This window comes from Mauremys mutica, chromosome 1 (genome assembly GCF_020497125.1).
Source record: "Mauremys mutica isolate MM-2020 ecotype Southern chromosome 1, ASM2049712v1, whole genome shotgun sequence".
NCBI lineage: Eukaryota > Metazoa > Chordata > Testudines > Geoemydidae > Mauremys > Mauremys mutica.
The window spans coordinates 265,140,535-265,158,883 of record NC_059072.1 but is presented as its reverse complement, the minus strand read 5'-3'; the positions used below and the strand labels follow the sequence as shown (position 1 = coordinate 265,158,883).

At 39.2% G+C, this 18,349-nt stretch overlaps 1 protein-coding gene across 1 annotated transcript in view; it reads left to right on the top strand.

Moving 5' to 3' along the window:
* The window catches only part of CLYBL (citramalyl-CoA lyase), a 240,598-nt gene that overhangs the window by 117,347 nt on the left and 104,902 nt on the right, over positions 1 to 18,349 (top strand). Inside the window, exon 3 of the mRNA XM_045009060.1 lies at positions 12,710 to 12,899. Within this exon, the coding sequence (XP_044864995.1) occupies positions 12,710 to 12,899 (190 nt within the window). The remainder of the gene's footprint in view (positions 1 to 12,709; positions 12,900 to 18,349) is intronic.

Here is an 18,349-nt window from a genome sequence, read left to right as displayed (position 1 = left end):
TTTTATTTCCAAACTTTTTATCCAGCTACATATTTTTAATGTTTCTGTCATCTTGAATGCAGACAGAGGTTATATATCACTTTGTGTTGATAGACTGATGTTCAACCAATCCAAATACTGCTTTCAATCTATCAGGTTCAAACACACATTACATCTCAGAGTTATAAATGTATAAGCTATACCTCAGAAATTCAATATTTACTAATAACTTTTTCAAATATTCTTCAATATCTAATGACTTAGAATGTAAACCATCTCAAATGTGTTTAATGGAGTCTACAATAGTTCCGCAGCAGCCTAAAACTCTTAACTAAGTAGAATCAAGTTTCTGCTTTTCAGCTTACCAGAAAATATCATGCAATATTTTTTTCTCCACTTAGTGCTAAGTGTTTTTATTTTCTGTGAAAGACATTCTCTAACTACATTGCATGAGCATGCTTCATATGCTCAATTTTGCCCCAATCTGTGTATTTCACATCTATAATGTGTACAGAACTTGAAAGGAAAGGCAGGTTGGCCTGGATACATTCCAAAAACAGTTGGAAAGTGAACTGTTTTGGAATTCAAAATGAGCATCAATTCTGCAGACATTTAAGCACATGCTTAACTTTAAGCATGTGAGTAGCCCCATTGATTTCAATGGGACGACTTATATTCTTTAGTGTTTACAGGATTGGGGCGTAAATCCAGATAAAAGACATGTTGTTTTGTTTTGCTTTTCTTGGTGCAAAAATAAGTAGCCTTTATTCATCCGCATAACTAACTCATATTTCTAAGTATACAAGAATTATAAGGCCAAATCATGCCTTGACTAACAGTAGAATGGCCTAATTTGCAAGCCAAGTTAGAATGTGCCCTCCTATATATAAGTCTCAAGAATACACAAGATTCCTCAAAATAGTTAACAAATGTGTTCCTTCTTATTATGCCTTCCACAGTACTGGTGCCTTTCTATACGTTTTGGCTTACTAGAGTCATGTTTTTCGTTCATTTAATAATAATTTTTTTCGGAAGATTCTCAACTTATTCAAAATAAATCTTTTTTTGACCATAACTTGTTTGAACTTGCAACATAAATCAAAGTTGCTATGTTTTAAGGTCTGTAACATTTTCCTTTTGTCTTGTACCATGAGTATATGAATAACTAACCTGCATACATTTGGGGGGGGGGAATAGTCACTTTATGCCAGCATTATAGTTTGGCAAGCTGGAATGGCACTTTATAGACTCTGCTGAATGTGTTTCTGTTTGTTTGTTTGTTTTTAATTCGTAAGTAAGTCCCTCCTAAACTGTACTAGAGGCTTTGGCTGCTTGAGACCCAGATTGTAATCACAGTAATTAGCACTGAATTTTCAAATCTTGATCTTGATCTTGACCTTGCCAATGTGTACACAGCTGGATCAATGGCAGGAATTGAAAGAGCTCTGTAACCTGTTATGGGGACCAGCTCTGAGTAAACAGAGAAGTACAGTGTAGAAAAGAGTGGGAAAGTGTCAATATCTATACTCATAGGTGTAAAAATATTAACAGAATTTTTAAAGAGAAGTATCAGAAGACCTACCAGAGCAGAGAATTTAAATCCTTTCTTCACAATGAACTAATTGGGGGGGTTTTGATAGCAGATACACAAAGGAAATACCTCCTCAAAACACACTTCTTCTGCAGAGTCAACAAACATGAACCATTTTCAGTGGAAATGCAACCATTTATATCTCCGTATTTATTATAGATCAACATTCTATAAAGATAAAGATAGAACTTTATAGTGGATCTTTCCGTGCATTCTGTGACTGTTCTGCCTCTTAAGATTCCAGGGTTCTTGGAGTAGGAAGTCATGTTGTTGTCTTTGTGTTATAGGGCTTTGAGTACAACGTTGGTGTATAATAAATTCTTTTATTGCTAAAAGTTTATATATTCTTTTTTGAGGTAACTTGCATATAATCCTTTCTTTGATAGATTAGTGACTGTTATCTTTAACTTTAAATAACAAAAAACATTTTTAATTAAAAAGTTGTAATACCCTGTCACAAACTACTGAGATCAAACTTTATTATATCATGCAGCAATTTCTTCCAAGAAAATATTCTATAATGTTTCCTCATAATGGTATAGATAAAATTACGTGTAGAGTGACGTTAATAAAATATGGAGAAAGGCAGACATAGTTTATATAAACAAACACTTTAAAAGGTTTAATTTTATATTGTATATGATGAGAAATGAAACCCAAATATTCCAGTCAAGTAAGTAAATTATTATTCTAATTGCACCTTCCTTTATTTAATACGTCTCCATGTGAATGTCAGTCTGTGACAGACAAATGCAGAGTTTTTGCATTGCAGTTCAATGATTCTGGTTTCATTAAGCAGCAGTTAGCGTCCTAAGGAGCCTAAAACTTCAGTAATGGTAAAGGTGAAAGGAATGAAGAGTTCAACTCAGTGATACTTTATTGGCATGGCGAGTTATTCAAAGATTGCAATAGTTATAAAGAGAGTGAATGCTCAGGTATACATCAGAAGTGTGATTTTTATTTCTTAATTTATTTAGCTGATTTAAAATGGTCTTCAGTTCAAACTAATATGGGGGAGCCTTGAATGTTCATGAACAACAGGGTCAATGTAGTTGAAAGAACATGTTGGGGTAAATAAAAGGTCATTTTTTAGGTTTGGGGCTGGTGGGAGGAGTAGGTTTGGTTAACTATTTAACCTATGATACCCTTTTATCATTTTATAGTTAGGGGTGTTAAGCCTTTGTCAGTTAGCTTCTGGTTTGTGCTCAATCCTTTTTTCTTTCTCGGTAAGGTTCTGTTTTCTATTTACATTATTTATGTTGGATTTATTGAGAGAGAGAAAAAAGTTATAAGTAGCAACTAAAATCAAAATTCTGCACTAAAGTGACTTTCACTTAGCATTTTATTTTTATTAATAGTCCAATTTAAACACTAATCTGCCTTGTTCTCACATATTTCTACATGGCAACTTTTTTTTAACGGCAAGACTTTTTCCTTTCCTATTTTATTTACCTCTCTGTTTTTTATATATATACTGTGATGTGCGCTATTAGTTCTAGCAACTGCTTGCAGAAATTTACTTGAAAGCCCCCTTTTCATTTCTCCTCACTACAGTTTTTCAAATGGGTAACTTCTCTACAAAGTGACTCCGTCCAAACTGTTCTTTTGAGATCCAGAGGTGCTTGCTATGAGGGTTAAATGTCTAAATTCACTAAGTAGCTGGGAGCTGTTTTTTCAGCCCATTGTAGTGTCCCCATCACCGTGCACACATCTCCTGTATAGTTATTGGTTTGGTAGAAATGTTTAAGGTTTATAGTTTAAACTTCTTAAAGCTTAAGGAGAGACTGGGCCTGATTCTGACCTTGCTTACCATGGTTTTACACTTGTATAACTCCCATCTACTTGAGTGGAATTAATTTTAATTTACATCAATGTGAGATCAAATCAGGCCTATTGATGTGTTAGAATCAAATCATGAATATTTCAAAATACGTTTTTTCTTATAAGGAAAGATTGCTTTTCCAAAGTTTTGAAACTGCAAAATCTAGTCATTTATTTTTCCATAGCAAATAGCTGTTGCCTTACATTCTGAGGGAGGAAAAAGTGTATTCTTTGTTTAAAAAAAAAACAGCAAGGAAATGCCCTTATCTGTTTAAAAACAAAGGGAGAAATCAAAATGTAAAGCTGCGTGTTTGATATGTTGATGCCCTTAGTTTTGATTTAAGCATAATTGGATCTCTGTTAGTGGCATTGGTTAATTAGAATACCTTAGGAAAGTTCTGAAAGTATTTGGAAGTAAATATCACAGATCTTGCCTTTTTAACATAATAACTTTTTTTAAAAACTTACTCTGAATTTCCTTACGTTAGGACAAATGTGGATTTTCAGAAGTCCTATATTCTGATTTTACAACTTGTAAAGTGATCTTTCCCTCTAGAGAGAGCTTTAGGGTTTTTTTTGTTATTGTTGTTTTTGTTTTTTTGTATTGGGGGGGTTTGCGTGTTAACAATTGCAGGAAATTTGTTTTTCTTTAAAACTTTACTCCTTTTCTTTCTCCTTTTCTTTTCTCTCTTCTTGATATTTTTATTTTCCTTTTATATGGAGAGTTGTAGATTTTGTCACTTCAAACGTTAACTGTTCCTCTTTTCTTTTGCTTTACAATACACACTAGGACAGATTTATTTTTTGCATATTCCTCCCCTTCCTCTGTGAGATATTGTAGTTGACCAAATTTAAAACACTACAGTATTTAGAATCCCTGCAGTGCTATTTTAAGTATTTGGACCTGGAAAGTGCCCCCAAGCAATAACTACCTGAATTGCTTTTAATTACACAATATAGCTGCATCATTTTACTTCAGATTCTTTTTGATTGATGCTGTAAGGCAATTGTAACCATGGATGATGGGATTAAGTGCCTCTTGAAGTGACTTTAGCTTCTTGTGGGAACAAAGGGAAAGAAGAGAACACTTAGCCTCTTTTTGAGCAAGCAGCCTTTTTTCACTTGCTATATAAAGAAATACAATTAACAAACATTATCCCCAGAGGTAAATTGAAATGTACATGCAGACAAGAACTGCTCTTGACTGCAATTAGACATATATGATCCGAGATATTCTGGCCATTCATTAGTGCTAATTGTTTGAGAAACAAGCCTGCAGAACAAATGATTAAAATGTTAGTACTATAACTGGGATTATTAGCATGTGTGATAAAATTCATGCTCTGCAGCTGTACCAATAAAACTCTTTGGAAAGTAGTTTTGATTAGACAAACACTTAGCTTGGCTCAGTTGTGAGCTGTTAGTGTTTGCACAAGGCACAACTGGTGTTTATAACAAACAATTTATATCTTCTTTTCCTAATTAGAAGGAATTACTATGCAAATTGCGGTGTTTTGTAATTTCATATCACTTTCCTTTGCCTGCGTCTTTGACAGATTATTTGCCAGCTAGTTCCTGATATTTAAACAAAGTAAAACTAGTGATAGAATATTTGTGGAGGAGGGGTTCATTGTTATTTTTATTCTGTATTTTTTTTTTAAAAACAGAACGTGGGAAAATGTAAATATTTTCTGTTTAGACTGCCTAGATTATACAAGTGTTTTTGGTCTTGGGTCTCAGAACTTCTCTTAACTTGACCACCGTGAATATATAGGATTGCATATAGCCAATGATCATGTCTCTAGGGTTCAGAAACGTGCACTGAGGATTGCTGAATGTGACTCATTTTTTGTGAATTGTCTCATCCAGGCCTGTAGATGTGCTCTTCTGAAACAGTATCCCAAATTTAGACCATCACTGGTGCCCAGGCTTACAGAACTAGAGGTTTGCCATTTCAATCTGTCATTTGTTAGACACATTATAGCATAGCAGCCCTTCTGGAATTACTTGATCTAGAATAATAAACATGGGAAAGAACTGGAAACAGAGTAAGGCCATGATCCTGAAAAGACTTACGCACATGCTTAACTTTATGTACTGTGAGTAGTGCCGTTGACTTTAATGAGACTACACACCGGGTGTAAAGTTAACTATGTATGGAAGCTTGTGTGTGATCAGCACCTGGAAACATACTGTAGTATGTAGCAGGGAGATTTTATATTTTCTTTTACACTCACTAATTTCAGTGACATTCTACAGTTTACAGTGGAAAGTGCAGCATCTTTCAATAAACAGAAAAGATTTGTTTCCCTTGTTCAGAAGAATGAAATATTTTTGTTGAGGTGAAATTATGTAGAGTAAATATGGGTGCTTTTCACTTGCCATTTTTTTTAATATTTGGAGAAGAGATATGTATAGTGCTACAAATCTTAAGAAAACCTAGATACAATTCCAAAACCCCATTAAATACCAACATGCTGCAAAACTATATGATATGAATGAATACAGCATGCTGCAAAACAATTAAATGGCTAATACCTAATATTCTATTACTCAATTTTATATACTTAAAAGAAATAACGATTTGTTAGCCAACTTCCTCTTGGAGTATGTTCATTTGTTTGGTTTAAGTTCAATCACACATAGTTTTACATAATTAAGAAAATATCTATCCATTCAAAGAGACACATGTTGAAGCAATTTTCTTGATGCCTACAGTAGGACTCAGATTTTATTATCATGAATGTTGTTATTTATTTATTCACTGTTAGAGATATATGTTAATTCAAAACACCAACAAAATGGAGATAAGTGAGACAATGTTGGCTAATAGAACACCAAAACGTTAATATGTGCAATGTTCTGGGCCTAACTCTTGCCATTGTCTCTTTTAAATAAATCCATAATGAAGGGTGTTCCGTTATTCCTCAAAATTTCACCATCTTTTTAGGTAGCATAAAATGAACATGTGATTACGCAGAAGAGGAATTTACTGGAGAGGAAAAATCCCCAATCTATGCACTGTACATCAGAAAAAATCCTGTGTGAAAATGCTTATTGTAGTCGTGCCTAAACATATTTGTAACAAGCTCTTATTTTACATTTTGCCATGTTATCTTTTTAAACAAAAATAGGGAAAAGAATCTGTAATTATGCATGTCAAGTGAGACCATTTTCCTGCAACCGCTTTTAAAAGAATATTTTTTGATGATTTTGTTTTAGATTTACTAAGCCTAAACAACTTGACAAATTGACAGTAATATCTGTAATAGTATGAGTTCTAAGAAACACATACAGAGCCAATGGGGTTCCAAGGTTGATGAGTTCAAGGGAAATTTCTAGTGGTCCCTGGTTAATATTATTCTCAGTCTTAAACCTATGAGGTGATGATATTTTAATGGATTAACTCCACTGCTTCTTTAGATTTAGATTTTCGTTTAGTGGAGTCACACTGCTGAACTCTCTAAATGAAAGTTTACACTGGTAAGTGGTAACAGCTGACTCATGATTTCTAAATCTGGTCTGAAGGTCATGACAGTTTTTCCTTTCAGAAGCTATATCATTGTGTGTTGGACTCAGAGAATCAATGCTGAATAACAAACAGTGTCTGCAGATGTAAAAGGGAGCTGGTTGGTCCTGTAGCTTTCAGTTTAATTACAGCTAGCAAGAAGTCTTATGTAACATGTTTGCCAGGTGATACATCTCATCTTGGTGTGCTCTGGGATTATGGTTTTATTCACATCTATCAAATTACTCTAGGTTAGAGTGGACAATTAGTAATAGTCATCAAGGATGCTTCAGAGGCTACTTGTCTGTACCATTAGAGTTAGCTATTAAGGGACTGAGTTCTTTGACTTCTTTGTGTCTTTGAGAGCTACAGGTGGAAGCCATCAGAGAAAGAGAATAGAAACTAATTGCTTTGTCGCCTCATATATGTTTAGTGAAGGACTGCAGACTTCTTCACTGACCTCTGTGTCACACTGAAAAACACTCTCTCCAATCTTCATTTAAAATAAACGTCTCTTCCTCCTCCTCTCCCCTCCCGAATATAGTGCACAAAAGTGGGATTGAATTAAATTAACTACCAGCCACGCTAGTTGTCACAATTTCTATTATCATTAGCACTTCACCATAAGACAAGGAACATAAGCTGTTAAACAAAAAAAAAATGGCAGAGGAGTATGAATCTCAGTAGTATGTCGTCTAGGTCCCGAGTGTCAAGGTCCCCACTGCATGTTTCTTGAAGCTGTTGCAGTCATAGATGAAGAATATTTATTAATAAGGATAGCTCTGGCACTTCTAATAAATAATGCATACTTTTTATTTAACAGCAAAACTGCCCTGTTTATTAGGCCCCATTTAGTATTACCAGTCATATTACAAACAATAGAACAGCAGCAGTTTCTTCCATGCTAACAAAGTGGGTCCACCAAGGACAGTTACATAACTGGCAAGGGAGGTCATGGTATAGTTGTAATTTTCAAGTAGGTCCATAGAGTTAAAACCCCAGCAGATCTTTCTTAATACTTTTTTTTTATTAAATCTATTTTTAATTTTGAATATAACAACCTCAAGGTGAAGAAATAAGTCCTTGACAGGGACTTAGTTAGTCATTGGAAGTATTGCTTCTCTCTGCCATTGTTATAGTTGAAATTGATTGTATTCATTTTCAAGCATTTGGAAGGTTTGGTCATGTATAATTTGAAGCAGACTCTTTTGGCACACTAGTGCTTTGGTGTGATCAGAAAGTAACAATGTGGAAGATATTAGGTTAATGCTATGTATCAATGACATTCATGTGTTAATTATGTATTCTGCATTAAATGTGGATGACTTCACATTATTCCTATGTGCTGCATATGTGTATGATAATGCATACTTGTGTGATGTGGTAGAAATGGCATGAGTTAATTATGGAGGTCATCCCAAAGAAGTGCTATTAGAGGGGGGAGGGATAGCTCAGTGGTTTGAGCATTGGCCTGCAAAACCCAGGCTTATGAGTTCAATCCTTGAGGGGGCCACTGAGGGATCTGGGGCAAAAATCTGTTTGGGACAGTACTTGGTCTTGCTGTGAAGGCAGGGGACTGGACTTGATGACCTTTCAAGGTATATCTCCATATTGGAAAAAAAAACTTTATTCCACATTAAGTCATGTATAGGCCACATATTTTACAACAGGGTTTCTCAAAGTTTTTCAAAGCATGGACCACATTTTGCTAGAGCTCTAATATGTCTCCTGGATGACTCCCTCTCATTCATCTTTCCTTCACTTCACAATTGCCTAACATCATTATGGAAACTATAGCAATTGCTTACACAGAGGTGTAATCATTTTTATTCTGTCCTATTCAGGTTCTTATGCCATGCCCATAACTATGGTATCTGAGAATCATCTATTAGGTGACATGATTAGCATCTGTCACCTATGATTTTCTCTCTCTGTCTCACTCTATTTACATTTTTCTTTTACTTTTATTTCATAAATTCATAGATTCCAAGGCCAAAAGTGGCCATTGTGATTATATTCTCTACCTCCAGTATAACACAGGCCATAGAACTTCCCCAAAATAATTCCAAGAGCATATATTTTAGAAAAACATCCAATCTTGACTTTAAAATTATCAGCAATGGAGGATCCACCATGATCCTTTGTAATTGTTCCAGTGGTTAATTACTCTCACTATTTTTTCATCTGATACAGAACAGAAATATTCATTGATGTATGTATGGAATGCCATGCAGGAAAACATTATCATATTTTAGCTGTATTTGAATAGTTTAACAGCTAGAAACAGGCAGTGACAGGTGACATTATTTTTTCAGAGTCCTAGTAGTAAGCATGAAGTTCCCCCTCCCCAAAATCTTATAACCAGAGCAAGACTAGAGAACTCATTATGCCTCATTATTCATAGTTTTTTCTTTAAAAGAAAGAGTGAAGTGCTTACCCACCTCCATTGTAAATTATTTCATCTTAATAAAGCCATAATTTATAAAAGGCAACAACACAAACCCAAATATTCCTCAAGCTTGCAAACACAAATCGCATGGTAGATATAAGAAATCAGATATATAAAGTCAGCCACCTGCCTGCCCGGTCCCCTTGGTAAAATGGAGCACTATTGAGGTGTTCCATCTAATGAGAAAGGCCCCAGCTCCTGAGATTTCCTCCCTTCTAATGAAAACAGGCACATTTTATACAAGCAGTAGCATTTCAAAAAAATAAGATCTGTTTGAAGCAGCGTTTAAACAAATACCTGCATTAGCTCTTTGATAGAGAGAACTGGAATGTTTGTTCTGATGAGTAAAGCCCTATTTCCATCAACCATGTATAAACACAGTTTTTGTTAGCATTGTTTTCCTGACCAGTATGGACCTTTTGGGGGCTTTTTTGTCTGAGACAATTTTATTAAACCATGTGTGACACTACATGCATCCGACGAAGTGGGTATTCACCCACAAAAGCTCATGCTCCAATACGTCTGTTAGTCTATAAGGTGCCACAGGACTCTTTGGTGCTTTTACATGTGTGACAACATTTCCTCCTCTACCTGGGTGGGTCCTGTGCTTATTGGTGGATTTTGCTAGCCTTAGAGATCTTCCTGTGGGAGGTTTGGGGGAAACCCGGGCCTGCCCTCTACTCCGGGTTCCAGCCCAGGGCCCAGTGGATTGCGGCTGTCTATAGTGCCTCCTGTAACAGCTACATGACAGCTACAACTCACTGGGCTAGTTCCTCATGGCCTCCTCCAAACACCTTCTTTATCCTCACCGCAGGACCTTCCTCCTGGTGTCTGATAACACTTGTACTCTTCAGTCCTCCAACAGCACTCACTCTCAGCTCCTTGTGCCTCCTGCTCCCAGCTTCTCACACGCGCACCACAAACTGAAGCGAGCTTCCTTTAAACCCAGGTGCCCTGATTAGCCTGCCTTAATTGATTCTAGCAGCTTCTTGATTGGCTGCAGGTGTTCTAATCAGCCTGTCTGCCTTAAAATTGTTCCCAGAAAGTTCCTGATTGTTCTGGAACCTTCCCTGTTACCTTACCCAGGGAAAGGGGACCTACTTAACCTGGGGCTAATATATCTGCCTTCTATCACTTTCCTGTAGCCATCTGGCCCGACCATGTTTTGGCTAATATAGTTGCAAGAAACACAAAACTCTGGTCCACGATGATCAGGAATTCTTGTTACACCACCTGCAGAGTGGGCAGCAGCTATTTATATTTATATTACATAATATATACTTTTTTTTCTTTCAGTCTCTCTAAAATTTATGTTTAAAGAGATAGTTGTATGCTTATAGTTTAGTTTTTTTATTATAAGTGACTGGCAGCATTTCCAGTAATTAAGGTTGTCTAAAACTTTCCAGCATAAATCCCTGTTTTCACCCAACTGTAACTGTTGAGGCTGATTTTTTTTTTCCATGCAGGTGTCCTCCTCAGGTTAATTAATTTGGAAAGTTTTAGCTAAAATGGTTCAGCCATTTCCGAGAACGTTAAGGGGAAAATATGTTGTTTTGCCCATGTTAAAAAATGTGTGCAACCATTTCATTGAGAAGCTCTAGTGCTACCATGCTTTGGAGCAGGGACCTGAAATTTGGCAGAGGAGTCACTCCAATGCAGTGGTTCTTAAACTATGGGGAGGGCCTCCCAAGGGAGGCGTGGGAATGTGTCAAGGGAGGTGTGAGCTCTGTATGTGTGTGTGGGGGGGGGTTGTTTTTGTTTTTTTTAAGATCTCTGGCTGTCAGCTCTGGGTAATTGGGGCTCATGCAGAAGGGCTGTGCACACCCAGGAGGCGGGATAAAGGGGACAGCCAGAGCACTGCCACCTGGGCTCGGACTCTCTCTCCCCTCACCCCCAATTCCTCACCAGGAGGCAGCCTAGGCTCGGGCTGTCCTCTCTTTTCCCCCTCCTCTGAAGGCAGCGGGACTTTGGCTGTCAGCCCCGGGGTGGCAGCAGCAGTGCAGTAGTAAGGTTGGCAATGGGCACTAAGTCTATTGTGAAAAGTGAAGACGAATATCACTTTTCACATTGCCACCCTTTCTTCTGTGGTGCTGCTGGCACGGCACTGCCTTCAGAGCTCGGCACCCAGCCAGCAGCCACTGCTCTCCGCCCTGCCTTCAGAGGTGGATGGCGGTATATGTACTTGCGGGGGTGGGCATAAATGATTACAGGCACAAAGAAGTGGGGTCTGATCAAAGAAGTTTGAGAACCATTGCCCTAGTGTCATGGATGTTCCTTGTGGTGTGCCCGTGAAAATCCACTCAAGTTTGCCAAGTCTTAAGCATCTGAAAATGGCAGCTTGCACATACTCAGTAGATGTTTGTTGGAGGCTAGCAGTGTTGTACTCTGTACATCTGCAGCGTGTGACACTGCTCCGCACAGATCTTATGTGCTAACTGGACTGAGCATGCTCCATCCTGAGCTGCAATGGCTGAGCAGGGATTTTCTGCAATTCCATCAGGGACCACAACTGGGAGCAGAGAGACTGTCTCTATTATTAATTAATTTGATTTGATTACCATTGTGCTCTCACTGCTCCCACTGCTGGCACCCAGGCAATATAGAGGAGAAGGAGCCTGATTTGTCGGAACAGGGGCAGGCTCAAGGGTGCATGCTGTGGGGGGGGTAGGAATGGGGAGAACCGGGACAGACTAGGAGTGGGAAGCAGAGGGAGACAAGAATAGAAGGAGACAGTCTGGGTGGGGACTCACTAAAGCAGTGCTTCTCAAAGTCGGGCCACCGCTTGTTCAGGGAAAGCCCCTGGCGGTCCAGGCCAGTTTGTTTACCTGCCACATCTGCAGGTTTAGCCGATCGCGGCTCCCACTGGCCACGGTTCGCCGCTCCAGGCCAATGGGAGCTACGGGAAGCAGCGCAGGCCGAGGGATGTGCTGGCCGTCGCTTCCAACAGCTCCCATCGGCCTGGAGTGTGAACTGCGGCCAGTGGGAGCTGCAGTCGGCCGAACCTGCAAACGCGGCAGGTAAACAAACGGGCCTGGACTGCCAGGGGCTTTCCCTGAACAAGCGGCGGACCGACTTTGAGAAGCACTGCACTAAAGGATGGAGCAAAGGGGGCAGGCTGGAGTAACCTTAACTCTGGCATTTCCTAACTTTTGAGTGTTGGACTTTGCAGCCTTAATGTTCTTTCAACATAGTTTTTTTTTAAATGTATTTCATTGTAAGATAGATTTCTCGTGACTTAGATTCTGGTTTCAACAGTTGAGAGGTTGTACCTCAGTAGGAGTGTCCTCTTTTTAAAAAAAACACATTAAAATATTTTTTTAAATTATAATCAGGAATATAACTTCAAATCCTTTTGTTACAGGAAAAGCTCCTCACTGTCAGCTGGTGTTCCTAAACTTGATTATCACTCCAAGCCTTCCCACAAGTATGTACCTCGGAGAGCTGTGCTATATGTACCTGCAGACGATGAAAGGAAGATACAAAAAATTCCATCTCTAAATGTAGACTGTGCTGTATTGGACTGTGAAGATGGTGTGGCTCTGAACAGAAAGGTAATTAATAAATTATTTGTTGAGTGCCATGCAGTCAATGCTGTATAGAACACATACAGGAAGACACCATCCCGGCTCTGGGGACTTTACATGCTGGAGACAAAGACAGTGGTTAAGACACATGAACCACTGTATGACCATGAGAGAGATTCCTCAGACAGTAGTGACGTATGCATTTATTGGGTGGCAAGCTAACATTGATGAGCTTTATGCAGGCTTTGAGAAAACCTGCTTGCTTACAGGGCAAGTGGGAGTTTTTGGACAAGCATGTGAGCAGCAGCTGCTGAAGATATAAGGAGCCAGGAATAAGTCCTGGCCATGAAAAAGTGGAAGATACTAGATTTTCTGCAGAAAAGGAGGAAGCAAGAAAAAGCAAGGAGGCAGGTCAGAACCACTAAATATTTTGTTGAGGCAAAGAGTTTACGGATTGTGAGGAGCACATGTAGTGAATATGTGTATGGGCTTGAGGTTAGAAGGTTTACTTCTTGAGGTTGGGTAAATTTTTCAAGCCTTGGCTCCATGGAAGAAGTGTAGTTTGAGGAGATATTTGAAAGAGGAAGAAGATAGATGGTTGGTGCACCAGTACCTGGAGGACGTTCTAGATATATGAAGGCATCAAGATGAGAGTTGGAGAAGGATACACAGGAAGTAGTAATGTGCTTACCAAAATTCACTTTATGTCAGTGTGTGGTAGCATTTTAAGAGTTAAAAGCAAGGGTTGAATTTTAATATACTGTATGTTTCAGTGTGTCTATAAAAGCTGACATAAATTCGCATACATTTTTGTAGGCAACTTTTGTAAGGATCTCAATTTTGTCATTTCCCTTTCAAAAAATCTTCCATACCTTGAACAAAGTACGTCATTAACTGCCTCAAAATGAAGCGTATGTTAGGACTGGGACATTTAACTCTAACAGTACTATCTTCATATTCCTCAGTTTCCCTACCTCATTTTTACATATTCCACATTACAGCATGTCTCCATTAAGTGTTTCTGATTGTGGGCATGTTGTCTTGGAGTTGGGAGAATAGATTTGATTTCCCATATGATTTCAGAACCTTTGAAGAGATCTCATTCTTTTTCTGTCCAGCAAGTTCATCCTTTCCATCTTGGACTCAGAATAACTAATATAATATCTTCTACTTAACCTTGAAGATGTTACAGGTCTATCATAAACCCTTGATCATAATGGCTTTCTTGTGTTATTAAAAGTCTAGTACTGAAACATGAAATTAGTATTTCTAAATGCACCAGTGCATCAATATACAGTACTTGAGAGATTCTTGCCAACCAGTGGTATTGCATATAAAAGACTCATCTGGGAGAGATTATGAATCAATCTGTAGCAGCAGATTTAGATGGTTTATTTCATATTTGGGAGACAACAAAATAGACATAATCATGTTAAACAATCAGTTTTATATGCACTTTGACCATATAAAATAAAACACTAATGTCCGAAGCACCTATTTATCATAGAGAATGCTAGTGAAACAAATAGGGTGCCCAGATGTCCTGATTTTATAGGGACAGTCCCGATATTTGGGGCTTTTTTTAATATGGGCTCCTCTTACTCCCCACCCCCATCCCGATTTTTCACACTTGCTATCTGGTCACCCTAGAGACAAAGTACTATCAGGATGGCGAAGATAGTAGTAATAATCTCTAAGGGTGAAATTCTGGCCCAGTTGAAATCAGTGGGAATTTTTCCACTAACTTTTTTGGAGGCCAAGATTTCACACTTAGTCTTTATCAGTTATGTAGAATTGATGGAAAATTCTGTAAGAAAAATTTGACAGCACAGATGATTTTGTAGCAAAATATAGTTCAAGGGAATCTGAAGATTTGGGTTCTCTGTCCGGCTTTGCCACAGACATCTGGTATGATCTTGAGCCTCAGTTTCCCTAGTTGTGAAACTGTGATTATAATTTCTTCTTATTTCCATTAATTCATTAATGTTTGTGAAGCATTTTGAGATCTTTGGATGAAAGATAGTATAGAATATGCATTGTCAGTATAATATTCAGTGGCACACTGAAAACTGAACCGTTATGGGTAGCATAAAATCAATTGAAAAACACCAGAACTGAATTTTGTATTGAATTTACTATTGAAATAAATAATACAAAAATTCATGTACTGATTTTATTATTTGTTGGTATACTTAATACAATAAAATCCTCTGTGTTTGAATTTTCTTGCAGCTGAATATCAGCGTTTTGCAGAAAGCAAGGAGCTTAGAGCAGTGGTTCCCAACGCGGGTGCAGTGGCGCCCGCCGGGGCATCTATGTGCGCCCGCGTACTGGCCGGCAGACAAGCATCTGCCGAAATGCCGCTGAAAAGCGGCATCATCAAGAGGCGTGGCCACCGAAAAGCAGCATCACCAAGAGGCACCGCCACCGAAATGCCACTGATTTTCGGCGGCAACGCCTCTTGATGACACTACTTCGGTGGCATTTCGGTGGCACTGCCTCTTGACGTTGCCATTTCTCGGCAGCATTTCAGCAGATGCTTGTCCGCTGGCCATGGTCCTCGGTGGCTGCTTGTCCAGCGCCCGCCACCTGGAAAAGGTTGGGGACCACTGGCTTAGAGCTTAGCTTTAGTAGTTAGGTGCGGTTTGCCACATACCTTAGGCCAAGCTTGTATGAGCTTGACCCTCATCTTATCAAAGCTATTTTATAATGTATGTGGTGTGTGTTGTGTCATGGAGTCACAGCCTGCCTGGAGTGAAACCTTTAGTATGCTGGACCCACACGGTTCCACACAGCAGGCCTCTGGCCTACAAGACTCCAAAACTGGGCCACCAGTACCTGTGTTCCCTGTCTCTCTCCATGGCTCCCTGCAGCAAATTCAGACAAGCTAAACTCCTGCAGGAGGCTTGCACTGTGCCCCTTCAGGGTGCAATGCTTTCAGTGAGCATTCACAGTGACACAGGCAGCCTTTCTAAAACCAGGTACCCATTTATTAGTCACCTGGCATACAGAATCTTTACAGTCCTTAGGTTAACACTGAGAGGCAGAAGTTAAGCTGAAGTCTATCCTGGTCAAAACAGTGTCCTGATAGGCTAGCCTAGTGGGCTAGCCAAACTGTGTTGGGCTCCATCTCTGGCTCGCTCTCTCTCTCCCACTCTCTCCCTGGTCCAGGCTCCTGAGTTTTGTACTCCAGCTGAGTTCACAAGTCCTGCCTGCTGAGGTTTCCTGTGGTTAGGTGTTGATTGTCCAATTGTTGGGGCATCTCTTCGTCTCGCTGGACCCTCTATTGATTTGGACCGGTTTCAGCCAGTTCTTTATTGATCCTATTCATTCCCCCAAGGCAACAAGGTGACACACCCACACCTCATGCCTTCTGTGCAATGCTAACCCTTTTACACCCACTGGCTAGCAATTTCACAGAGGGGAAACTGAGGCATACCTAAAATCCTAAGAGTGCAGGAACAGGTTCTAATTGTTCATTGAGAGAGTGAAAAGATAGCGATGAGCTCCCCATATTCCAGATTAGCAAGTCATGCAGAATTGTGACACTGGTAAAAGGTTTTTATAATGCTGAAGATGGTTATTAGCAAATTTCTCAGGTGATTTAAATATGCTGTGGTTTTTCCCATAGAGGTCTTATTATTTCTCTCAGAGAACTCAGGCTGAGAGGAAAGTGTTTTTATTTACCCTAAACCATATGCCATTTTGGAGTGGAAGAGTTGGTCCTCAAGGTAGCAGCAACTACCAGACACTTCCAAAAAAACAACAAGGAGTCCAGTGGCACCTTAAAGACTAACAGATTTATTTGGGCATAAGCTTTCATGGGTAAAACCTCACTTCTTCAGGTGCGTAAAAAACCTGCATCTGAAGAAGTGAGGTTTTTTACCCATGAAAGCTTATGCCCAAATAAATCTGTTAGTCTTTAAGGTGCCACCGGACTCCTTGTTGCTTTTGTGGATACAGACTAACATGGTTACCCCCTGATACTTGACACCGTGCAAGTCACTGCCAGTGACTTCTGGTGCTGTCTAAGCCTTCCTGTTGCCAATTGTTGTTCTGCTCATATCAGGAACGGTTGCAGCAAGCAGTTTGTGAGGAGAAAGCATCCTCAAAATATAAGAAAAAATTAAAGAAATGCCTGAAAAGCAAAGTACATAATGTCCTGAACTCAGCATAGGGGAGCATATAGGCCTGGTGGGCAAATATCAAGCCTCCTCATCTGAGTTGGGCCTACATGTATGGCTTCAAAAATTAGTGGGTCAAAGAATAAGAAAGTCATCCCAATACTTTCTTCTAATGTAAGCTGCCAGTAGCTTCAGACTTTCCCTCTCACAAAGTTTGAGTCATGCTAAACTTTGTCTAACATCCTGCTGGACCTCATGTCCTAGAAGAGCTCCATAGAACATCGGTAGAGGGGCTTCCATGATGGCCTTTCAACCCCTTCACAGTGTGGCTGGTTTTGTGAAGGTCAGTGAATTATCCAAGGGAGAAAGTTAGCCTTCGGGTGGGAATGAAGGAAAATGAAAACTCTCAAATGATTTTGTGTTCTCCTGAGCTACTAGTTAACTGAAGGCAGGAATTCTTCCCCACTATTCTAGAAATAAAGTCCAGTTAGAGATGCTATGAAGTTTGAAGCCCATGAGCTAGGCTTACTAGACAATATTGTTCTGGGTTAAAATTGCTTTATCTAATCCTAAAAAATCCCCTGAAAGTTTAGAAATAGACCAGATTTGTTGTGTAGTATTTGTGTTGCTGTACCTCTCAGTTTAAAGGGGGCTTGCAAAGGCAAAAAATGAAAATGGGCTTTTCCTTTTTTTGCGTCTCTTTGATGCATCAAGAAGGCTTGGGCGTTGTTTTGTTTTGTTTTTACAAAAGAGGTTTTTTGGGCTTTTACACTGCATGTTTTTTACGTTAGAATTTCGCATCTTGTCGAGACTCAATGTCTAGATAATCCATGCTATAGTTGTGTTTGAAGTGGCAAAATATCCCATAGATTCAGGATAAAAAAATCTCCTATACAGAGCAGACCCAAAAAAGTCCATGTGAATAATCCTAGTACCTCAGGTGAGCACCCTAGAGCTGGTGGGGTGTTCACCTGTACCATAGAGAGAGATAGAGCTTGGCTTATGTTAGAAGTCCAGTTGCAGGAAAATGTCATAGAAGGAATCTTAGTAAGAAACACTGTGCAGAAATTTAACTGTATAGTAAGAGGCCAGGTAGCCTTCATTGGGTTGGACAATTCCTTTGTCATTGCCTTTCCAAGAAGACATAAGTCAAATCTGAGGCCCTCTCAAAAGGAATGAAAGTTCTGTTTCTGCTTACTTGGGGAGATGATAATCTAGGAACAAGAATTGGGAATAAGTGTACCTGGGTTCTATTTCCATCGTGGTTACAGCCTCACTGTGTATACTTTTGGGAGATGATTTAAAATCTCAGGGTGAAATCCTGACCCCATTGCGGTCAATGGCAAAACTCTT